Source organism: Eleutherodactylus coqui, chromosome 1 (genome assembly GCF_035609145.1).
Source record: "Eleutherodactylus coqui strain aEleCoq1 chromosome 1, aEleCoq1.hap1, whole genome shotgun sequence".
NCBI classification, from domain to species: domain Eukaryota; kingdom Metazoa; phylum Chordata; class Amphibia; order Anura; family Eleutherodactylidae; genus Eleutherodactylus; species Eleutherodactylus coqui.
This window is the reverse complement of record NC_089837.1, coordinates 533,952,397-533,978,437: the sequence shown is the minus strand read 5'-3', so window position 1 is coordinate 533,978,437 and position 26,041 is coordinate 533,952,397. Positions and strand designations below refer to the sequence as shown.

The 26,041-nt window shown below is 45.0% G+C and overlaps 1 protein-coding gene across 1 annotated transcript in view; it reads right to left on the bottom strand.

Moving 5' to 3' along the window:
- LOC136607523 (polyunsaturated fatty acid lipoxygenase ALOX15B-like) overlaps positions 1-26,041 on the bottom strand; it is a 140,909-nt gene that overhangs the window by 57,841 nt on the left and 57,027 nt on the right. Inside the window, exon 8 of the mRNA XM_066589045.1 lies at positions 8,030-8,176. Within this exon, the coding sequence (XP_066445142.1) occupies positions 8,030-8,176 (147 nt within the window). The remainder of the gene's footprint in view (positions 1-8,029; positions 8,177-26,041) is intronic.

The following is a 26,041-nucleotide window of genomic DNA, read 5'->3' as shown; positions in this document are numbered from 1 at the left end:
TGCTCATCCCTGTTCTTTTGGGGCATCTCCGTCACCTCTCCGTACCTACTGAGCCACGTCATGATGTCAAAGCAAGAAAGTGACTCGTTACGAGTCAAAACGGTCACCTTCTTGATACCGTTCTGGCGAGACACCACCTGGATGGCAAAGTCTCGCCAACCGGGCTCGTTTTTCACCAGCTCGTAATTCCCCCAGAAGATTTCTAGGCCCTCTGGGCGAACGAAACTGATGTCAAACTCAGACGTGCCGTAGGGATGGATCAGGGCAAAGATGTCAACCGCCCTGAAGCCCATCTTCAGCAGAAGCTCCACTACCCTTGCCCTCGGGGGGCATGCATCATTGCCTCTCCAACGAAGACGGACCACATTCCTACGACCTGCGTCCTGCCCGGGTGTCGGTAGGGACCATACGGTCTCCCCCCTTTGCTCTCGGAAGGCACCCAAGCCATGTCTCTCTTTCCAGAGAGATAGATCCACCTCTCTTCCTCCAACTGTGATTGTACTCTCCCCCTTCCGTAAAGCCTCCAGGATACGCTGTTGCAAAACGCCCTCCCTAGAGCCTGGAGACAAGGAGGACCCCTCCCCTCCAGCGGCGACACTGGCATAACTCCTACCAGGTGTTGTCGCCGCCGGAGGGGCGACTGGACCCCATGACCCCTCTGGCCTAACTACCTTATCCCCTGGGCCTCCAGATTCCTGGCCGCCAGGGGTACCCGAGGTGCCCGGAGGCCCAGCAACTGCAGAGGAACGTGTACCCTCGGCCTTGTCCCTTACATCTGCCGCACGCTCTCGCACATTCATCCCCGGATCTACCACTTTTTTCCTTGGATCATGTGGTCCATGGGTCCTGGCCTCTCCAGAGGTAGATGGTAAAACCTCCGGATTTTTGCTTGTGTTTTTACTTTTTCTTTTTTTCTTTTTTGCCTCCGCATCACTGGAGGCGCGGGATCCGGCCTGACTTGCTCCCAAATTATGGGAGACCCCAGATTTTAGGTCCACAGCCCCCTCCGCATCACAGGCAGCACTTGCTGCATTAGTGGCACCTCTGCCACCCTCCTTGCCGGTACCGCGACCTGCATCTGTACTGGCCTTTACTGCGCCTTTCTTACTGACCTCCTTGCTCCTGTTACCAACTAACACAGGGACAGGGGGTCTGACCAGCTGGGCCCTTTTCTCCCCAACTTCCCGCTCCAGGCCCACCACAGAGCCCGAGCCAGGGGGGTTTTTGGGGTCAGAACTCTGATCCGACTTCGCAGCCAGACCAGAGCTCCCAGGAACGAACACAAGCTTTTCCTGCAGCTTCTCCGGTTTCTTTTTCTTTCTCTTTATCTTTGTGTCCTGCTCTGGCAACTCATCACCAAACATGAAGCCCTCCATATGTACAGAGGCCTCCGGCTGCGGGGTCTTCTGTAGCTGCAATCTCCCTGTTCTTTCCTCCACCTCAGATTCCCCTGAGGTGGAAGGCAGCGCAATCTCTTCAGGTAGCTTGCCTCTGGGACTTGTAGTGCCTCTGGGCGTTGGTGCCAAGTCTTGAGAGCACACAGGCTGCTCCAGGGTCTCCTGCACATCCTCAAACTCTTCATCTGAGGCTTCACCATCACTTGACTCATGGTCACTGCACCTTGCCTCCATCTTAGCAAACCGGTCGTCGTTCAGAATTTTTTCTTTAAAGGGCCCGCTCTCCTCCAGGATCTTTGCCCTCACCGCTTCCCACATCTTTATGCAGTCTTTGCACTTTTTTATCGCTGACCTGGCTTCTGCCTGTTTGTCTTTAGAAGCTTTTTGCTCCAGTAACATTTTGGCGTCACGGAGCTTCCCTTTTTGTACCACCAACATTTTCCCTGCAAAGTTGTAGTCAGTGATGTTTTTAGCCAGCCTGGAGGCCAGCTCAATCACGGATTCCTCCTTCTTTTTGTCACTTCACATTCCCGTGCTTACCGGTATCTGCGGCTCACCTGCTCTCCTGCGGGTCTGGCTGCGCGTAACCATCTCACTCCCGGTGCTGTCAGAAGCTGCCGTGCTGACAAACGGAGCCACGCTGCTGCAGCCACGGCCCGGACCCAGTCTCTTCTTACCTCCAGCAGCTCCTGTCTTCTTGCGGACTACTGGCTTTTCTGGCACCCGTGTCAAAGTTTTTTCGGAAGACTCTGATGCCGCCATTGCCATCACTTCCCTCCCTCCCCCCAAGTGGCCCCGGGGGGAGGAGGTGCGGTACTCCATGTCCAACAAAGCCCAGAAAAGTGCACCTTCTCTGGGATCCAAACTCAGCAAAACCTCCTTCTCTGACCACACCCTGGAAGTTGCAGAGCTTAACCAGCACACACCCAACTCCAGAAGCTGCACTCACTATTCTGCTGGTGGAGTCACTGTGTACATACATTACTTATCCTGTACTGATCCTGAGTTACATCCTGTATTATACTCCAGAGCTGTACTCACTATTCTGCTGAGTCACTGTGTACATACATTACTTATCCTGTACTGATCCTGAGTTACATCCTGTACTATACTCCAGAGCTGCACTCACTATTCTGCTGGTGGAGTCACTGTGTACATACATTACTTATCCTGTACTGACCCTGAGTTACATCCTGTATTATACTCCAGAGCTGCACTCACTATTCTGCTGGTGGAGTCACTGTGTACATACATTACTTATCCTGTACTGATCCTGAGTTACATCCTGTATTATACCCCAGAGCTGCACTCACTATTCTGCTGGTGGAGTCACTGTGTACATACATTACTTATCCTGTACTGATCCTGAGTTACATCCTGTATTATACTCCAGAGCTGCACTCACTATTCTACTGGTGGAGTCACTGTGTACATACATTACTTATCCTGTACTACTCCTGAGTTACATCCTGTATTATACTCCAGAGCTGCACTCACTATTCTGCTGGTGGAGTCACTGTGTACATACATTACTTATCCTGTACTGCTCCTGAGTTACATCCTGTATTATACTTCAGAGCTGCACTCACTATTCTGCTGGTGGAGTCACTGTATACATACATTACTTACCCTGTACTGATGCTGAGCTACATCCTGTATTATACTGCAGAGCTGCACTCACTATTCTGCTGGTGGAGTCACCGTGTACATACATTACTTATCCTGCACTGCTCCTGAGTTACATCCTGTATTATACTGCAGAGCTGCACTCGCTATTCTGCTGCTGGAGTCACTGTGTACATACATTACTTATCCTGTACTGATCCTGAGTTACATCCTGTATTATACCCCAGAGCTGCACTCACTATTCTGCTGCTGGAGTCACTGTGTACATACATTACTTATCCTGTACTGCTCCTGAGTTACATCCTGTATTATACCCCAGAGCTGCACTCACTATTCTGCTGGTGGAGTCACTGTGTACATACATTACTTATCCTGTACTGATCCTGAGTTACATCCTGTATTATACTCCAGAGCTGCACTCACTATTCTGCTGGTGGAGTCACTGTGTACATACATTACTTATCCTGTACTGCTCCTGAGTTACATCCTGTATTATACTGCAGAGCTGCACTCACTTATCACTTATCTCCTCCCCATGGAAGGGCTACTAATATTCTTAAAACTCTCCTCCCTTTTTGTGTCTGCAGCTACTATGAATGCGTCTATCAATACATTCGGTAGAATAACATGTTGAAGTAACACATGACTGCAGGATCTGACTACACAGTGTTTGTTTGTAGTCTGTAACCATGGAGACACATAGATCTGCACACGAGCTGTAGACCTAAAACTGTAGGAGATATTAAACCATGACTAGAGTTACTTAGTTTTTTATGGCTTGGATCTCTGGTGATCTGTTGTAATCTGTGGTGAATCTGTAGTAAGTGTTTAATTCCCTTGCAGCACCCCCACAGGATAAAGTATCACACAGTTCTCAGTGGAGGCAATGGTCTGTCATGTAACGCCGAGTCCTCAGGAGTGAGAGACGTCCTCTCGCTGAGATCTGAATGGGAACCCCCTCTAATACCTCAGGGTAGGAAAACAGGCCGTATGAACCAGACATTCCCTTTAAGACTCATGGTCATAATAAGCATGGACGCCGTAGTCTGGGTGCTTGTCATAATGATGTAGAGTGCAAGGTGACTAAGTAAAAGAATGTGATTGTTATCAGCACGAGAAGCCAAGTCATCTTGTAGATCTGACACTTTTTAATGACTAACAAAAAGACTTGATGTTATAGCGAGCTACCAGACCTACTTAGGGCTCCTCCTCAGGCTTATAAATCAGATCCGAAGAGGCATATATCACATATATGAAATATACCTACATTTGAAAAGGCACAGACATGGTGTGATTAATTTGCACTTAAAACAATTCTAGAACAGGATGAGCAGAGGAGTAAATAATTCGTCTATTGATAAGGGATGTGAAAGTTTTATGGTCTCTAAATTGCTGTTAAGGCCCATTAGATACAATGATTATCACTCAAAATTCTCTCAAAAGCCATCTTTTGAGTGATAGTCATTGTGTCTAAATGTGCCCATCTTTTACTGTTCGGCCGAATGACAGTTTTCAGTTCTGCTTGAAAACCGTCCTTCAGCAGAACAGCTGATAAGAAAGACTGCACGCTGTGTTTTGCCCAGGGAGAGCTGATTACAGCTGACAACATGTTAGCCCCACTGGCAGAACAGCTGATAAGCAGGACCCAGCAGGCTATGTCTACTGTTCATGGTGCTGAATTCTCCAGGGGAACCCCTTGGCTGAACAATGGGGCTAATTACAGAGCTCAGACCTCCTGCTGAGTTCTGTAACAGCTCCCAGAAGCTCATTTGCATGCAAATAAAGCTAATAATTTTTTAAGCAAAACGATCAATGATTTTTCAATCTCTTGAAAGATATCTGTGTAAATGGGCGTTTGTGGTGTCAGGAGGGCAGCATGTTATCTCTGCTATAGATTTCTAATAATCTCCAGGGATGCATGAATCCTTTTCTGATATTCATTCCGGTCTTGAGAGCCTTGAGGACCATATAGATACAACGATTATCGCTCAAAATTCATTCCAAAGACATCTTTCGAGCGATAATCGTTGTGTGCATTTACACGGCAAGATGATTGCTCAAAATTCGCTCAGTTTGAGTGACAGTCTTGAGCATTCACTTTGCATAAATATGTGAATGAAGGTTCATGCTGTAAGCAGAAGATAAGCTGAAATGCTGTCTTCTGCATACAGCTGTTGTCTTCTCGGAGCGCTCACCTGGTATACAGCTGAGCACTCCGAGTGGAGTATGCAGAAAACAGCTGGAGCGCTGTCTTCTGTATACAGCTGTTGTGTTCTCAGAGCGCTCAGCTGCTATACAGCTGAGCGCTCCGTGTGGGCTATACAGAAGGCAGCTGGAGCGCTGTCTTCTGCATACTTCTGCTGTGTTCTCTGAGCAGGAGACCAGCTGAAACAATAGTATTAGCTGTATCCCGCTGAGAACTCAGCACGGGGCACTGATAAGACTCATCATTGTCTTTTTAGCTTGCTGCACGATGGCCGCTGGTTTAGACCCAACGATTCTCGCTCAAAAGATGGCTTTGAGCAAAATTTGAGTGAGAATCATTGGGTTTAAATGGGCCTTTAAAGATGGTTATAAACTTGTACTCCCAAATTCTTCTATGGCGTTGGATTTGAATCTAGTAACTTTCATGTGCTTAGTGTTGTGTCCGTGATTAGAACGATGCTCGGCCGCAGGTAATTCTGTCTTTCTCTGTTTAATTGTGTGGCGATGAAACCTCATCATTGCTTTCAGTTTTTGTCCTGTTTCTCCAACATAAAGAAACAGAAACATAGAGAAACAGGACAAAAACTGAAAGCAAGGCAAGCATTTCTCTAGTCTCTGACACAACATGCAACATATGAAAATTAGTATATTGAAAGGCAACTTCAAATCTCAACGTCATAGAAAAGTTTGGGAGTGCAAGTTTATAACATGATGTTATAGCGAGCTTGATGCTCTCAAGAACAAAATCAGCATTGGAAGTGGATTAACGCATCACTGGAGATTGTGAGAAATGTACAGCAGAGATAACACACAGGCCTGGTGACCCCCTAACACCAATTTAGGTAAAGGTAAAGTCCCCTGGTGCAAGCACCGCATCATGACTGACTCCTCAGGTGACATCACATTGTGATGTTTTCTTGGCAGACTGTTTTTGTGGGGTGGTTTGCCATTGCCTTCCCTCATAGTATTCTACTATCCCAAGGAATCCCCAGTCATTTTTTTACCCCTAGGAACTTGAGTACTCATTTTTCCAACCTCAGAAGGAGGGAAGGCTGAGTCAACCTTGATCCGGCTACCTGAACCATTGGGGATTGAACCCGTAACCTTCAGGTCGTGAGCAAGAGCTTAGGACTGCATTTGTGTTGCGTTAACACTCTGCCCCACAATGATTTAGACCATAAAACTTTCACATCCCTTATCAGTTGACTGATTATTTACTTCTCTGCTCATTCTGTTTTGCTATTGCTTTAGGTGAAAATTAATCACACCATGTCTGTGCCTTATGTATGTGTGTGTGTGTGTATATATATATAACACTAGCTGATATACCCGGCTTCGCCCGAGTTAATTTGTTACTGGTGTTTATCTGGTGTTCACACAGGAAATCTTATGAAGTCGCAGTTACTTTAGAGATACTGAGGAAAAAGATATGTTCACCATTTTGTATGGTTCTTTGCATTATCCAGGAAACACCACGTGGAGGTAACCATGCGACGTTTGGCGGATGAATCATTTTGTAGTTGAACACGTGTCCCGTTGCTCGTAATGCCTTTTGCTTTTGTGCTTGAGATGGAAATCAAACGATCTTCGTCTGGGGGGGCGTAACTGTTGACGATGCTCGTACGCGCGGCACCTATCGTAGGATAGTTGTACTATGCCAGTAATCTTCCCAGGAGTGTACTCAACAACTTCCCAAAATTTAATGGCGATCGGATGAATGGTGTAGTAGCGCAAAAAGGACAGACAGACAGAAAGACATTCCTTTTTATATATATAGATTACATCAGGAAGTGAGAGAATTAGATTCCGTACGTAAAATTTGGAAGCTAATTCTTTTGTGCTAGAATTGAATAATCGAGTTGGGACCCATTAGCTTTTCCTATTTATGACATAATCAATGCGCGTGCCAAATTTCACGTTTCTATGACATCGGGAAGTTGGAGAATTAGATTACATACATAAAATTTTGACACTAATTCTTTTGCGCTTAGAATTGAATAATCGAGTTGGGACCCATTAGCTTTTCCTATTTATGACATAGTCTATGCTCGTGCCAAATTTCAAGTTTCTATGACATCGGGAAGTTGGAGAATTAGTGGCGAGTCAGTGAGTGAGTCAGTGAGAGCTTTCGTCTTTATATATATATATACACTAGCTGATATACCCGGCTTCACCCAAGTTAATTTGGTACTGGTGTTTATCTGGTGTTCACACAGAAAATCTTATGAAGTCGTGGTTACTTTAGAGATACCGAGGAAAAAAATATGTTCACCATTTTGCATAGTTCTTTGCGTTACCCAGGAAACACCACGGGGAGGTAACCATGCAACGCTTCCTTTATATAAAATGACATCAGGAAGTGAGAGAATTAGATTTCGTACGTAAAATTTGGACGCTAATTCTTTTGCTCTAGAATTGAATAATCGAGTTGGGACCGCTTTACTTTTCCTATTTTGGACATAGTCAATGCTCGTGCCAAATTTCATGTTTCAACGACATCGGGAAGTTGGAGAGTTAGTGGCGAGTCAGTCAGTCAGTGAGTCAGTGAGGGCTTTCATCTTTTTATATATATATATATATATCTTCGGATCTATTCCACAGCCTGAAGAAGAACCATAAGTAGGTTTGGAAGCTCGCTATAACATCACGGATTTTTGTTAGCCACTAACAGGGCTCATATCTACAGGATTACTTGGTTTCTCTTGCTGAGAACAATCACATTTTGATCTACTGGCGACACCGGACCATATTTGTTTCTTTTTAATTCCTTTAAGATGCTTCATGGAGTGACTGGACATTACCTGGATAGCGATGGGGAGCAGCTGGTCCTGGGGGTCTTTCCACAGCAGACACATGGGGGCGCTGATGTACTGCTGCTTCCCATTTACAGAGTCATTGGCAGGAATTCCCTGGAGAATCTTGTAGTCGGCCAGGAAGACGTTCCCGTTCTGTAAGATTGGAGCTCAGGATGAAGAAGGTTACATACTGGTGGATGGTATACGGATGCTCTTTACAGAACAGCAGTAATTGTACAGACGGCGGGTTATTATATGACTTGTAGCTCCTTATTAGCAGATAATAATTGTCTCGCTGTCTGGGTGGTCACCACAATGTCTTGGCTAATAATGTGTCGCTTTGTATAAAAGCAAACAAATGACTGTCATTCGTACAATTCAATGACTTTTCTAAGCAACTATATTCTTTTTACTGTATTCCAAAATACACAACAAAACGCTATCTTCATCCGGTCAGTAAGTAGTATCCGCCGGTCTTATACGATACCCCCCCCCCCCGCACCATGAGATCGCTGGGTGTCATGGCATTCAGGGCCCTTCTGAAAGGCCCCAGGGCTGTCATAGTAGAATACCCATCAAGCCGAGTCATTTGCCATACTTATAATTAAAGTAATAAAACAAATTAAGTGTTGCTGCGTCCGCAGAAGCCTAATCCATAAAGATAACGCATTATTCACCCCGCATGGTGAACACCAGAATTGTGCTTTATGGTCACCCCGTCTCCAAGAAAAATGCAATAAAAAGTGATTAAAAAGTTGTGATTACTCCAAAATAATACCAACGGAAATGAAAAGACATTCCTGAAAAACCGAGCGGTCAGAGCTAAAATAAAAAGGTTATGGTGGTCGGAAGATGGCAGCAGAAAATCATAAAAAAAATGAAATATCTTTGAAAATGATTAAAAGTAATACAGCAAAAAACGAAACTATATAAATTTGGTATGATAGTAATCCTACTGACCCATGGGATATAGACGCAAACACCAGGGTATTGGGAAACCAGCATCGTCTAGCCAGAGGGGCTGGTATATATGTGCAGCAGACCAGTGGGGATTGGCTGGCTGGAGAAACTCCACACCCAGCCAGCTCAAACATCCCACACCTGTGGCAGTGTGCTCCGAAAACCCATAAAACTACAGGACAGAATCTAACACTGCTGAAGCAGATAGGATCATGGGGGGCATCACAAGAAGTCTAGGGGGCGCATGATGAGGACATTGTTCTTCCTCCTTACAAGTCACTGCTCAGACCACACATGGAACTTGTGGACAGTTTTGGGCACCAGGGCTCAAGGAGCACATATCAGAGCTTGAGCGGGTACAAAGGGGGTGACTAAAGTAATAAATGGAATGGGTAGACTACAATACACAGGGAGGGTATCAAAATTGGGATTATTTACTTAAGAAAAAAAGGCAGCTGAGGGGTGACCTAATAACTATGTTTAGCTGTATTAGGGGTCAGTACAGAGATCTCTCTCATCATCTATTATACCCAGGACAGTAACAAGGGGGCGCTCTAATAACTATGTATAATATATCAGGGGTCAGTACAGAGATCTCTCCCATCATCTATTATACCCAGGACTGTAACAAGGGGGCGCTCTAATAACTATGTATAGATATATCAGGGGTCAGTACAGAGATCTCTCCCATCATCTATTATACCCAGGACTGTAACAAGGGGGCGCTCTAATAACGATGTATAATATATCAGGGGTCAGTACAGAGATCTCTCCCATCATCTATTATACCCAGGACTGTAACAAGGGGGCGCTCTAATTACTATGTATAGATATATCAGGGGTCAGTACAGAGATCTCCCCATCATCTATTATACCTAGGACTGTAACAAGGGGGCGCTCTAATAACGATGTATAATATATCAGGGGTCAGTACAGAGATCTCCCCCATCATCTATTATACCCAGGACTGTAACAAGGGGGCGCTCTAATAACTATGTATAATATATCAGGGGACAATACAGAGATCTCTCCATCATCTATTATACCCAGGACTGTAACAAGGGGGCGCTCTAATAACTATGTATAATATATCAGGGGTCAGTACAGAGATCTCTAACATCATCTATTATACCCAGGACTGTAACAAGGGGGCGCTCTAATAACTATGTATAATATATCAGGGGTCAGTACAGAGATCTCTCCATCATCTATTATACCCAGGACTGTAACAAGGGGGGCTCTAATAACTATGTATAGATATATCAGGGGTCAGTACAGAGATCTCTTCCATCATTTATTATACCCAGGACTGTAACAAGGGGGCGCTCTAATAACTATGTATAATATATCAGGGGTCAGTACAGAGATCTCTCCATCATCTATTATACCCAGGACTGTAACAAGGGGACGCTCTTATAACTATGTATAATATATCAGGGGTCAGTAAAGAGATCTCCCCCATCATCTATTATACCCAGGACTGTAACAAGGGGGGCTCTAATAACTATGTATAGATATATCAGGGGTCAGTACAGAGATCTCTTCCATCATTTATTATACCCAGGACTGTAACAAGGGGGCGCTCTAATAACTATGTATAGATATATCAGGGATCAGTACAGAGATCTCTCCCATCATCTATTATACCCAGGACTGTAACAAGAGGGCGCTCTAATAACTATGTATAGATATATCAGGGGTCAGTACAGAGATCTCTCCCATCATCTATTATACCCAGGACTGTAACAAGGGGGCACTCTAATAACTGTGTATAGATATATCAGGGGTCAGTACATAGGTGTAGCGTATGGGGTAGCTGGGGTTGCAATGGCGACCTGGCCCCTGAGCTTAATGGGGCCCCGAGGCCACCCTCCGCCATTAACAAATGTAAATTCCGGTCGCGCTGTTAGCCGCATGATTACTGCGGTCCGGCCGACAGCACGAGCCAGAGAGGAAGCGCTGAGGTGGGAGCAGGAGAGGGAGGGGGAGGCACAGCATGGCATCCTCCTGCAGGGCTCATCCCCCTGCTGACAGTGTATGTCGGCTGTGTGTGTGCCCTCCTGCTGAGAAGAGGTCCGGGGTCACGAACTGCCATTGATTGAGGTATGTGTGCCGTCCCAGAAGAGCAGCCTTACTATGTGCATGCTGTGCTGCTATGAGGCCGCAGTGTGTATGTGCTTCTACCCTGCGGGGTCCGGTAACAGGAGCTTCTAATACCTGAGTACTAGAACTATGTGCTGGTAGGTGGATCCGTAAACAGCAGCACCCAGACCCGGGGAGACAGGTGACATTACCAGAATTACTGCTGCCAGCAGCACCCGGTTAGTGCTCAACATGGAGCTTGTAATTCCTCAGTGAGGGGCCTGACCACGGGCGTTGCGGTATCCCACGGCGGACATCCGCCCGGGAGCAGGAGTCGGCAGACGGATCCCCGCTGTCAGCCTATCTGCTGCGATTTGCCGCTCATGGACAGGGGGGCTGCGCTCTCCATAGCAATGCTATGGAGAGCTTTCACTGCATTCCCCGCGGCCGGACAATTCCAACCCGCCCGTGGACAGGAGCCCTAAGTTCCAGGTTATGGCATCATGCCAGATACATGACTACTCCATGAACAGGCGGCACAGGATGGGTGCGGCTCCGGTTGTGTAGTCATACATACTGGTTTACTTTATACTTTTTGGTTTTTGAAGTTAGTTTTTGCTGACAAGGGTCTAGCTATGGGGGGGGGGGGGGGTCTAAGACAGCAGCCACACCCGGGTCCTAGTGCCTGAGGCCATTCTCTGGCACATTAACCCCTTCCCTCCCTATGACCTAAGGATACATCATGGGAGCAGGGTACTTCCCACAAAATGACAGATCTCACACTATCCCGCAGCAGGAGCCGTCTGTCAGTGATAGCCGGCCTCCCACCGCAACAGCGGGGGTGCATCTGAGATGCGCCCCCCGCTGTTAACCCCTTCCCTACCGCGATCTATGTAGATGGCGGCATGGGAAGGGTTCGCAGAGGGAGCGCTCTCCCTCCATGAAGTTGCCGGGCTCTCGCGATATAACCTCAGACAGCCGGGCTGGTTGCTACAGCAACAGGATGCCAGATACCGGCGTCCTGTATTGCCAGAGCCTGTGATCGCTGTGTAAGCGATAAGGACTTCTGTCCTGCCATGCCTTATCACAGCGATCATCAGTGCGGCAGTGAAAGTCCCCCAGAGGGACACAAGTAGTGCAAAAAACACAATAAAAATGTACAAAAAAGAAAAATGTAAAAATAAATGTAAAGGAACCCATATTAGCATAAAAAAAGGTAAAAAAAATTAAATCCCACATATTTGGTATCGACGTGTCCGTAACGACGCGTACAATACCTTGAACATGCTTTTTATTCTGCACGGCAAAAACCCGCTAAATTTTAGCATTTTGCCTCCCAAAAAAAGCAATAAAAGTCATTTAAAAAGCTGCATGTTCCTCAAAATGGTACCAATAAAAGCCACAGCTCGTCTCGCAAAAAATAAGCCCTCACAGAGCTTTGCCCATGGAGAAATAAAAAAGTTACAGGACTTTGAATGCAGCGATTTAGAAAAAAAACGTCCAAAAAAAGGGTTTTTATCGCAGAAAAAGGGGAAAAACCTAAAAAATATATAATAATTTTGGTATCGCTGTAATTGTACCGCCCCGCAGGAAAAACGTATTATGTCATTTATGCTGCATGATTAACGCTGTAAAAAACACAAAAAATCTATGGCAGAATTGATGCGTTTTCTCTCCCTGCTATCATAAAAAATAATAAAAGTTTTACAATATGGTCAATGTACCCAAAAATGGCGCCATCAAAAACTACAGTTCACCACGCAAAAAACAAGCCCTTATACGGCCGCGTCGACGGAAAAATAAAAAAGTTATAGCTTTTGAAAAATGGAGATGAAAATCCACCAAGTCCGTAAGCCCTAAATAGGCTACAAACAAATGATCATGTAGTGCCGCAAATGCTTCACGTTTGGAAAGACTACGCCAGGGGGCAGATCATGTATGGAAATTCGTTTGGCAGCTGTATGCAGCAGGATCTAGGTATAGGTACGGGGAGGGTGTAGGCTGGGGAAGGGGGCCCAAGCTGAACATTTGCACCCGGGCCCCTGAGCCTTAAGGTACGGCCCTGGATCAGTACAGAGATCTCTCTCATCATCAATGTATATTCAGAACGGTAATGATAACAAGGGGGCGCTCTCTACATCTAGTGGTAAGAAGCTTTCCATACAACATAGAAGGGGTTCTATACTGTAAGAGCAGTGGGGCTATGGAACGCTCTCCTGACAACGCGGTGATGGTGATATGGTATAAGAGTATTTGAGGTTCTGGACGCCTGTCTTGAGTGTTACAATATTACATATTATGGTATCACTGATTACTCAGGAGGGTCGGCGATCCAGAGATTATTCCGATTGCCAGATTGCAGTCCCGGAGAAATTATTTCCTTTAAATGGGGAAAGCCGTTTTCTACCTCATTGGGTTTCTTGCCTTCCTCTGGATCAACACTGAGGGAGTCATGGGCTGACCTGTATGGACATATGTCTTTTTCAGCCTCACATACTGTGTTACTAACTAGCTGAGCAATAGTTGCTCTGTGTAAAGATACCCTAAGGCCTCCTTCCCACGAGCGTGACGGGCTCCGCCGCGTAATATTACGCGGTGAAGCCCGTCACGGCGCCCCCCAGAGCCCCTATACTTACCTGCGGGAGATAGCGTGAAGCCGCTTCCCCGCCCACCGCCGTCGCGTCGTGTGACACGCCCACCGCGTCACGTGACGTGGCCGGCAGTGTCACGTGACGCGCCGGCCGCGTCAAATGACGCTGCGGCGGTAGGTGGGGAAGCGTTTTTTCACGCTATCTCCCGCTGGTTACAGCGGGAGATAGCGTGAACGGACGGCTTCCATTGACTGCAATGGAAGCCGTCAGCGCGTACAGCCCGTCCTCACCCGCAGCAAATAGAGCATGCTGCGGGTGAGGACGCGAGAAATCGCGGTGCGTAATTCCGCGGTGGAATTACGCATCGTGAGCATTGTGCTATTAGGTTCAATAGAACCTAATAGCAGGGGGCCACACAGCGGATTTTTGCCGCGAATTTACGCGGCGTAAATCCGTTCGTGGGAAGGAGGCCTTAATCTGCACAGACCCGTATTATCTGCTGTACAGTAGACTGCCCCTCCATACTACACAGACCTGTATTATCTGCTGTACAGTAGACTGTCTCTCCATACTACACAGACCTGTATTATCTGCTGTACAGTAGACTGTCTCTCCATACTACACAGACCTGTATTATCTGCGGTACAGTAGACTGTCTCTCCATACTACACAGACCCGTATTATCTGCTGTACAGTAGACTGTCTCTCCATACTACACAGACCTGTATTATCTGCTGTACAGTAGACTGTCTCTCCATACTACACAGACCTGTATTATCTGCTGTACAGTAGACTGCCCCTCCATACTACACAGACCTGTATTATCTGCCGTACAGTAGACTGTCTCTCCATACTACACAGACCCGTATTATCTGCTGTACAGTAGACTGCCCCTCCATACTACACAGACCTGTATTATCTGCTGTACAGTAGACTGTCTCTCCATACTACACAGACCTGTATTATCTGCTGTACAGTAGACTGTCTCTCCATACTACACAGACCTGTATTATCTGCTGTACAGTAGACTGTCTCTCCATACTACACAGACCCGTATTATCTGCTGTACAGTAGACTGCCCCTCCATACTACACAGACCTGTATTATCTGCTGTACAGTAGACTGTCTCTCCATACTACACAGACCTGTATTATCTGCTGTACAGTAGACTGTCTCTCCATACTACACAGACCTGTATTATCTGCTGTACAGTAGACTGTCTCTCCATACTACACAGACCTGTATTATCTGCTGTACAGTAGACTGTCTCTCCATACTACACAGACCTGTATTATCTGCTGTACAGTAGACTGTCTCTCCATACTACACAGACCTGTATTATCTGCTGTACAGTAGACTGTCTCTCCATACTACACAGACCCGTATTATCTGCTGTACAGTAGACTGTCTCTCCATACTACACAGACCTGTATTATCTGCTGTACAGTAGACTGTCTCTCCATACTACACAGACCTGTTATATCTGCTGTACAGTAGACTGTCTCTCCATACTACACAGACCTGTATTATCTGCCGTACAGTAGACTGTCTCTCCATACTACACAGACCTGTATTATCTGCTGTACAGTAGACTGTCTCTCCATACTACACAGACCTGTATTATCTGCCGTACAGTAGACTGTCTCTCCATACTACACAGACCTGTATTATCTGCTGTACAGTAGACTGTCTCTCCATACTACACAGACCTGTATTATCTGCTGTACAGTAGACTGTCTCTCCATACTACACAGACCTGTATTATCTGCCGTACAGTAGACTGTCTCTCCATACTACACAGACCTGTATTATCTGCTGTACAGTAGACTGCCCCTCCATACTACACAGATCTGTATTATCTGCTGTACAGTAGACTGTCTCTCCATACTACACAGACCTGTATTATCTGCTGTACAGTAGACTGTCTCTCCATACTACACAGACCCGTATTATCTGCTGTACAGTAGACTGTCTCTCCATACTACACAGACCTGTATTATCTGCTGTACAGTAGACTGTCTCTCCGTACTACACAGACCTGTATTATCTGCTGTACAGTAGACTGTCTCTCCATACTACACAGACCTGTATTATCCGCTGTACAGTAGACTGTCTCTCCATACCACATAGACCTGTATTATCTGCCGTACAGTAGACTGTCTCTCCATACTACACAGACCTGTATTATCTGCTGTACAGTAGACTGTCTCTCCATACTACACAGAGCTGTATTATTTGCTGTACAGTAGACTGTCTCTCCATACTACACAGACCTGTATTATCTGCTGTACAGTAGACTGTCTCTCCATACTGCACAGACCTGTATTATCTGCTGTGCAGTAGACTGTCTCTCCATACTACACAGACCTGTATTATCTGCTGTACAGTAGACTGTCTCTCCATACTACACAGACCCGTATTATCTGCTGTACAGTAGACTGTCTCTCCATACTACACAGACCTGTATTATCTGCTGTACAGCAGACTGTCTCTCCATACTACACAGACCTGTATTATCCGCTGTACAGTAGACTACCCCTCCATACTACACAGAGCTGTATTATCTGCTGTACAGTAGACTGTCTCTCCATACTACACAGACCTGTATTATCTGCTGTGCAGTAGACTGTCTCTCCATACTACACAGACCTGTATTATCTGCTGTACAGTAGACTGTCTCTCCATACTACACAGACCTGTATTATCTGCTGTACAGTAGACTGTCTCTCCATACTACACAGACCCGTATTATCTGCTGTACAGTAGACTGTCTCTCCATACTACACAGACCTGTATTATCTGCTGTACAGTAGACTGTCTCTCCATACTACACAGACCTGTATTATCCGCTGTACAGTAGACTACCCCTCCATACTACACAGAGCTGTATTATCTGCTGTACAGTAGACTGTCTCTCCATACTACACAGACCTGTATTATCTGCTGTGCAGTAGACTGTCTCTCCATACTACACAGACCTGTATTATCTGCTGTACAGTAGACTGTCTCTCCATACTACACAGACCTGTATTATCTGCTGTACAGTAGACTGTCTCTCCATACTACACAGACCCGTATTATCTGCTGTACAGTAGACTGTCTCTCCATACTACACAGACCTGTATTATCTGCTGTACAGTAGACTGTCTCTCCATACTACACAGACCTGTATTATCCGCTGTACAGTAGACTACCCCTCCATACTACACAGACCTGTATTATCCGCTGTACAGTAGACTACCCCTCCATACTACACAGACCTGTATTATCTGCTGTACAGTAGACTGTCTCTCCATACTACACAGACCCGTATTATCTGCTGTACAGTAGACTGTCTCTCCATACTACACAGACCTGTATTATCTGCTGTACAGTAGACTGTCTCTCCATACTACACAGACCTGTATTATCCGCTGTACAGTAGACTACCCCTCCATACTGCACAGACCTGTATTATCTGCTGTGCAGTAGACTGTCTCTCCATACTACACAGACCTGTATTATCTGCTGTACAGTAGACTGTCTCTCCATACTACACAGACCTGTTATATCTGCTGTACAGTAGACTGTCTCTCCATACTGCACAGACCTGTATTATCTGCTGTACAGTAGACTGTCTCTCCATACTGCACAGACCTGTATTATCCGCTGTACAGCAGACTGTTTCTCCATACTACACAGACCTGTATTATCTGCTATACAGGAGACTGTCTCTCCATACTGCACAGATCTGTATTATCTGCCGTACAGTAGACTGTCTCTCCATACTACACAGACCCGTATTATCTGCCGTACAGTAGACTGTCTCTCCATACTACACAGACCTCTATTATCTGCTGTACAGTAGACTGCCTCTCCATACTACACAGACCTGTATTATCTGCTGTACAGTAGACTGTCTCTCCATACCACATAGACCTGTATTATCTGCCGTACAGTAGACTGTCTCTCCATACTACACAGACCCGTATTATCTGCTGTACAGTAGACTGTCTCTCCATACTACACAGACCCGTATTATCTGCTGTACAGTAGACTGTCTCTCCATACTACACAGACCTGTATTATCTGCTGTACAGTAGACTGTCTCTCCATACTACACAGACCTGTATTATCCGCTGTACAGTAGACTGTCTCTCCATACTACACAGACCTGTATTATCTGCTGTACAGTAGACTGTCTCTCCATACTACACAGACCTGTATTATCTGCTGTACAGTAGACTGTCCCTCCATACTACACAGACCTGTATTATCTGCTGTACAGTAGACTGTCTCTCCATACTACACAGACCTGTATTATCTGCTGTACAGTAGACTGCCTCTCCATACTACACAGACCTGTATTATCTGCTGTACAGTAGACTGTCTCTCCATACTACACAGACCTGTATTATCTGCTATACAGTAGACTGTCTCTCCATAATACACAGACCTGTATTATCTGCTGTACAGTAGACTGTCTCTCCATACTACACAGACCGGTATTATCTGCTGTACTGTAGACTGTCTCTCCATACTACACAGATCTGTATTATCTGCTGTACAGTAGACTGTCTCTCCATACTACACAGATCTGTATTATCTGCTGTACAGTAGACTGTCTCTCCATACTGCACAGAACTGTATTATCTGCTGTACAGTAGACTGTCTCTCCATACTGCACAGACCCGTATTATCTGCTGTACAGTAGACTGTCTCTCCATACTACACAGACCTGTATTATCTGCTGTACAGTAGACTGTCTCTCCATACTACACAGACCTGTATTATCCGCTGTACAGCAGACTGTCTCTCCATACTGCACAGACCTGTATTATCTGCTGTACAGTAGACTGTCTCTCCATACTACACAGACCTGTATTATCTGCTATACAGGAGACTGTCTCTCCATACTGCACAGACCTGTATTATCTGCTGTACAGTAGACTGCCCCTCCTTACTACACAGACCTGTATTATCTGCCGTACAGTAGACTGTCTCTCCATACTACACAGACCTCTATCATCGGCCGTACAGTAGACTGTCTCTCCATACTACACAGACCTGTATTATCTGCTGTACAGTAGACTGTCCCTCCATACTACACAGACCTGTATTATCTGCTATACAGTAGACTGTCTCTCCATACTACACAGACCCATATTATCTGCTGTACAGTAGACTGTCTCTCCATACTACACAGACCCGTATTATCTGCTGTACAGTAGACTGCCTCTCCATACTACACAGACCTGTATTATCTGCTGTACAGTAGACTGTCTCTCCATACTGCGCAGACCTGTATTATCTGCTGTACAGTAGACTGTCTCTCCATACTACACAGACCTGTATTATCTGCTGTACAGTAGGCTGTCTCTCTATACTACACAGACCTGTATTATCTGCTGTACAGGAGACTGTCTCTCCATACTGCACAGACCTGTATTATCTGCTGTACAGTAGACTGTCTCTCCATACTACACAGACCTGTATTATCTGCCATACAGTAGGCTGTCTCTCCATACTGTGCAGACCTGTATTATCTGCTGTACAGGAGACTGTCTCTCCATACTGCACAGACCTGTATTGTCTGCTGTACAGTAGACTGTCTCTCCATACTACACAGACCTGTATTATCTGCTGTACAGTAGACTGTCTCTCCATACTGCACAGACCTGTATTATCTGGTGTACAGTAGACTGTCTCTCCATACTACACAGACCTGTATTATCTGCTGTACAGTAGACTGTCTCTCCATACTACACAGACCTGTATTATCTGCTGTACAGTAGACTGTCTCTCCATACTACACAGACCCGTATTATCTGCTGTACAGTAGACTGTCTCTCCATACTACACAGACCCGTATTATCTGCTGTACAGTAGACTGTCTCTCCATACTACACAGACCTGTATTATCCGCTGTACAGGAGACTGTCTCTCCATACTGCACAGACCTGTATTAACTGCTGTACAGTAGACTGTCTCTCCATACTGCACAGACCTGTATTATCTGCTGTACAGTAGACTGTCTCTCCATACTACATAGACCTGTATTATCTGCTGTACAGTAGACTGTCTCTCCATACTGCGCAGACCTGTATTATCTGCTGTACAGTAGACTGTCTCTCCATACTACACAGACCTGTATTATCTGCCATACAGTAGGCTGTCTCTCCATACTACACAGACCTGTATTATCTGCCATACAGTAGGCTGTCTCTCTATACTACACAGACCTGTATTATCTGCTGTACAGGAGACTGTCTCTCCATACTGCACAGACCTGTATTATCTGCTGTACAGTAGACTGTCTCTCCATACTACACAGACCTGTATTATCTGCCATACAGTAGGCTGTCTCTCCATACTGTGCAGACCTGTATTATCTGCTGTACAGGAGACTGTCTCTCCATACTGCACAGACCTGTATTGTCTGCTGTACAGTAGACTGTCTCTCCATACTACACAGACCTGTATTATCTGCTGTACAGTAGACTGTCTCTCCATACTGCACAGACCTGTATTATCTGGTGTACAGTAGACTGTCTCTCCATACTACACAGACCTGTATTATCTGCTGTACAGTAGACTGTCTCTCCATACTACACAGACCTGTATTATCTGCTGTACAGTAGACTGTCTCTCCATACTACACAGACCCGTATTATCTGCTGTACAGTAGACTGTCTCTCCATACTACACAGACCCGTATTATCTGCTGTACAGTAGACTGTCTCTCCATACTACACAGACCTGTATTATCCGCTGTACAGGAGACTGTCTCTCCATACTGCACAGACCTGTATTAACTGCTGTACAGTAGACTGTCTCTCCATACTGCACAGACCTGTATTATCTGCTGTACAGTAGACTGTCTCTCCATACTACACAGACCTGTATTATCTGCTGTACAGTAGACTGTCTCTCCATACTGCACAGACCCGTATTATCTGCCGTACAGTAGACTGTCTCTCCATACTACACAGACCTGTATTATCTGCTGTACAGTAGACTGTCTCTCCATACTGCACATACCTGTATTATCTGCTGTACAGTAGACTGTCCCTCCATACTGCACAGACCTGTATTATCTGCTGTACAGTAGACTGTCTCTCCATACTACTCAGACCTGTATTATCTGCTGTACAGTAGACTGTCTCTCCATACTACACAGACCTGTATCATCGGCCGTACAGTAGACTGTCTCTCCATACTGCACAGACCTGTATCATCGGCCGTACAGTAGACTGTCTCTCCATACTACACAGACCTGTATTATCTGCTATACAGTAGACTGTCTCTCCATACTACACAGACCCATATTATCTGCTGTACAGTAGACTGTCTCTCTATACTACACAGACCCGTATTATCTGCTGTACAGTAGACTGCCCCTCAATACTACACAGACCTGTAGTATCTGCTGTACAGTAGACTGTCTCTCCATACTGCACAGACCTGTATTATCTGCTGTACAGTAGACTCTCTCCATACTGCACAGACCTGTATTATCTGCCGTACAGTAGACTGTCTCTCCATACTGCACAGACCTGTATTATCTGCTGTACAGTAGACTGTCTCTCCATACTACACAGACCCGTATTATCTGCTGTACAGTAGACTGTCTCTCCATACTGCACAGACCTGTATTATCTGCTGTACAGTAGACTGTCTCTCCATACTGCACAGACCTGTATTATCTGCTGTACAGTAGACTGTCTCTCCATACTACACAGACCCGTATTATCTGCTGTACAGTAGACTGTCTCTCCATACTGCACAGACCTGTATTATCTGCTGTACAGTAGACTGTCTCTCCATACTGCACAGACCTGTATTATCTGCTGTACAGTAGACTGCCCCTCCATACTACACAGACCTGTATTATCTGCTGTACAGTAGACTGTCTCTCCATACTGCACAGACCCGTATTATCTGCTGTACAGTAGACTGTCTCTCCATACTGCACAGACCCGTATTATCTGCTGTACAGTAGACTGTCTCTCCATACTACACAGACCTGTATTATCTGCTGTACAGTATACTGTCTCTCCATACTACACAGACCTGTATTATCTGCTGTACAGTAGACTGTCTCTCCATACTGCACAGACCTGTATTATCTGCTGTACAGTAGACTGTCTCTCCATACTGCACAGACCTGTATTATCTGCTGTACAGTAGACTGTCTCTCCATACTGCACAGACCTGTATTATCTGCTGTACAGTAGACTGTCTCTCCATACTGCACAGACCTGTATTATCTGCTGTACAGTAGACTGTCTCTCCATACTGCACAGACCTGTATTATCTGCTGTAAAAGATATAGTTTGGTTCATGACATTGGTTCACTCTGAAAATCCCTTTAAGGCCTTCAGATGAGAACACGCTGGCCTAGTCATGAACTGTGTGCTGATTTAGCATGTCACGTACACATGGTGATTAGTACAAGGATGTTTTTGCATTATGAAATTATCTTCTATCGTGGAATCAGGATGCGTGGAGCATGAGAGTGCGGAGGGGTTATCCTATTATTGTGTAATTTTGCAACATCTGTGAATTCCAATGTCTCTATGTCAAATGTGATATTTAGAGCCTGAGAAAGTCATTTACCTGCCAATAATGTATACTCCCATATGTTTTACCTATATCTCATTTGAATATGCCTCCCCTCTCTATATGTTAACCACACCTTCTTTTAATACTCAATAAAAGTTGGGTGCCTGGCTCACCAGGCATTCTTACTGACTTTGACTACATTCGGATATCGTGTCTGAGTTCTGGTTAAGGTCGCTGTCACTAGTGACTCTTATATTCAATTTTACCTGATTTAGGCGTACTTCTTTATCACTGCTTTATCAGTTGGAGCCCACCAGCGAGATTGCTAAAAACTATACACTTCTTACTGAACGTGGAGCACCGGCCTACTTCTCTTGGATGAAGCAGTACCCCGGGGCAAGAGATTTCTCTTGACTTCTCCTAGGGGAGAGGGGTCGGCTGCGGTGTCAGTGCCAGGTGTACAGCTTCAGCATTTATGAACTTGCTCCCTATCAGGTAAAATTATCTTTCTGTTTGTTTGTCTTTTTTGTCTTTCTATAAGCAGCGCAGCAATAGCTCTGCTACATATCATTTCCTGCCTTGTATTCATGCTTTAACTTTTCCTATCCCTACTGCTTCCTCGCCTTCCTGTGTCGTTATTCAGCTCTGCTACATCGTGTATTGTTTTATATTAATGTTGTGCAGTATTACAGTATGATTATTGATATGCAACATCCCTGTGAGACAGCTCTTATTCCCCAGAAGACTGCTTTATTCTTTTCTGCACAATTACAGAAGATGAGCTTGAATGTAAAAATAATATTAACGCTTCAGAGAGAGATTCTGGTATTGACGCATAGATTTTCACTTGAGGTTGTGTTTTTACGCTCTGTACGCTTCCTTTACCCATGGTTTCAATACGACTCTACAGTTTTTGGCTACCGATAGAGTGTAGGTATATGTAACTGGGCTCTGGGATAGCCGCTTACTGACAGTTGCGAGACACAAGGTTTTGCACATAGCTAGATATCTGAAGACGGGACTGGCTCTCCCTGTTGGATTGCTATGGGTGTGATGGGCGGAAGGCCAAATTGCCAAAAGCTGGCAGTCCTGACCTTAATGCCAGGCGCTAATTTTCAGCGATTGCAGAATAATTTCATCCAGTTTCCTAAGAGTGGGACCTATGAATATGTCCTAGTGTGTGTCAGTATGGAATACCAGAGGTGATTGAGAATGACAGAGGTATACACTTTACTTCTGGAGTATGTCAAGAGGTGACAAAGGCCTTGGGAATAGAGCAGGCATTCCATACTCCATGCCACTCACAGAGTAGTGATAAGGTGGAGCGGTTAAATGGATGTATGTAGTGATGTTTATGAGGGGGGAGAGAATGCTATGTGACATGCCGCTAAGAGTTTTGTTGTTAACACTAGTGAAATATTACTATGTTACACTACAGAAAGTTAAAGTAAAACTAGATGTTTTAATAATGTGCAATGAAGTAAGTTATGCAATAAGAGAATGTAAGTCTGTCTGATGGATCTGTTACCTTTAGGTATAGGAGTATGAAATATGATGGAATATGACTGGATTTAGTTTTCTGCTGTGAATGGTTTGTTATTTGTGTGTCTGTACTGCGATTGTAGGTACATAGCTGATAGTCTGTTGGCTCTGTGCCAAGTACGTAGCAAATATTTCATCATGCAATCTCCTCTTTAACTGTCTTTATTATGTTTGGTAATGTTTTAATTTGATAATATATGGTGGTTATTCACTGTATAAGTTTTTATGTTCATAACTGTATGTTTGTATTCTCCTACTACTCTAAAAGGAATTTTACTTGTGTACTGATTGATGTTTGGATGTTACTTTCGCCTGTATAAGTGTGAGTACAGTTTTGCAATGTGAGTTTTGGGTGAATGCTTTGTGGTTCGTGTCTATATAAATCAGTAACGTAATGTTTTTTTCACTGGTCATGTAATTTTAAAGTTTTCATGAGGACGGTTTGTTACGGACTGATGTGTCTACACTGTAACCTTAAAGGGGTTGTCCCGAGGCAGCAAGTGGGTCTGTACACTTCTGCATGGCCATAATAATGCACTTTGTAATGTACATTGTGCATTAATTATGAGCCATGCAGAAGTTATAAAAAGTTTTATACTTACCTGTTCCGTTGCTGGCGTCCTCGTCTCCATGGTGCCGACTAATTTTCGCCCTCCGATGGCCAAATTAGCCGCGCTTGCGCAGTCCGGGTCTTCTGCAGTCTTCTATGGGGCTCCGTGTAGCTCCGTGTAGCTCCGCCCCGTCACGTGCCGATTCCAGCCAATCAGGAGGCTGGAATCGGCAGTGGACCGCACAGAAGAGCTGCGGTCCACGGAGGAAGAGGCCATCTTCAGCGGTGAGTAGAGAAGTCACCGGAGCGCGGGGATTCAGGTAAGCGCTCCGGTGAGCTTTCTTTACCTCCCTGCATCGGGGTTGTCTCGCGCCGAACGGGGGGGGGGTTGAAAAAAAAAAAAACCCGTTTCGGCGCGGGACAACCCCTTTAATTGAATAGAAAACTGAAGCTCCTTTAATTGCTTGGCATACGTGCAAGCATTATATCATGACTATGTTCTTGTGTTTTCAGTGGGTGTACAGTATTGCTAAAAATACTACACAATCACTTACGTGAGTATATGTTTAAGGGTTACAAGTGCAAGTTCCTCTTCAAAATCGGTTGGTCTGTATTTGGTTGCCTGGATTAAACTGGCTACTGTAATGTGTGGAACACTAGCCAGGGGTAATGACAGAGTGCCAAAGGATCGCAACCCGCGGCCAGGTGTCATTTTGGTAAACAGATTTTACATAGCAAATACTGAAGACAAAGTTCGCTACTTTTGACAGTTGCTATGGGACCCATGACCAATCAGAGAATATCCATGATGTGATGGGATCAGGGAAAAACTGATCAGGGAAAGTTCATGATGGGATCTGGTATGGGTGGTATATCAGGCAAAAATACATGAGAGCAGGTATGGAGATGAAGGGAATTTGCACCTGGACAGGAATGTTAAGTAGAAATTCATGACTATATGATGTGTACTTAAGTGAGTAAGTATGCAGTGGTTTAACGTTTTGGAATACTCAGAAAATTAACCTCTGCTCCTCCATAATATGCAAATGCAGACATTGTGGAAGGGGTGAAGGGGAGCATTCTATTTAACGGAAAAACTAAGTAATATAAAAGATACATATATAATGTATATTTGCAATTTAAGATACGTGAAAATCCTACTGAGCTGAATCACAAGGGCTGCGATACATTCACATCCCGTCCACAGCCAAAGAAGGGCGTTATGGCTGTGGAGCGATGGGTTGCATGAAGGGCAATTGCCCACCATGTAGAAGCCAGACATAGGAGCGATGTTTGGCTATAGTACTCCCTCCCTAGCCGGCTGATCGATAATATGTAAACAGGACATACGTTCTAGTTTAATTGAATCTAATAAGAAGTGGGAGTTAATAGATTTTGCTTGCTATAACATACAAAACCTTTAAAAAAAAAAATCATTTAGTGGAGGTTCTGCTGATGATACTTGTATCCAGCTGTTGGTTTCTAAGAACTGTCCTGTAAATCTAATGAGTACGAATGTGTGAAGTCCTATCAATGCAAGTATAATGAGGTATTGAGGTGTGCTCTGATCATCCATATTTTTGCATTTGAGGTTTAACGATCTAAAACAACTGGCTGGACTCAAAGGGGTGGAGCTGGATGATGTGGAGAGAGGGAGTGTACAGTGGGTCCCTCCCCCGAAAAGGAGGGTGTGAGGGAAGAACTCTGAAAAGGCTAGACTGACAAAGTATGAAAGTTGCTAATTATAAA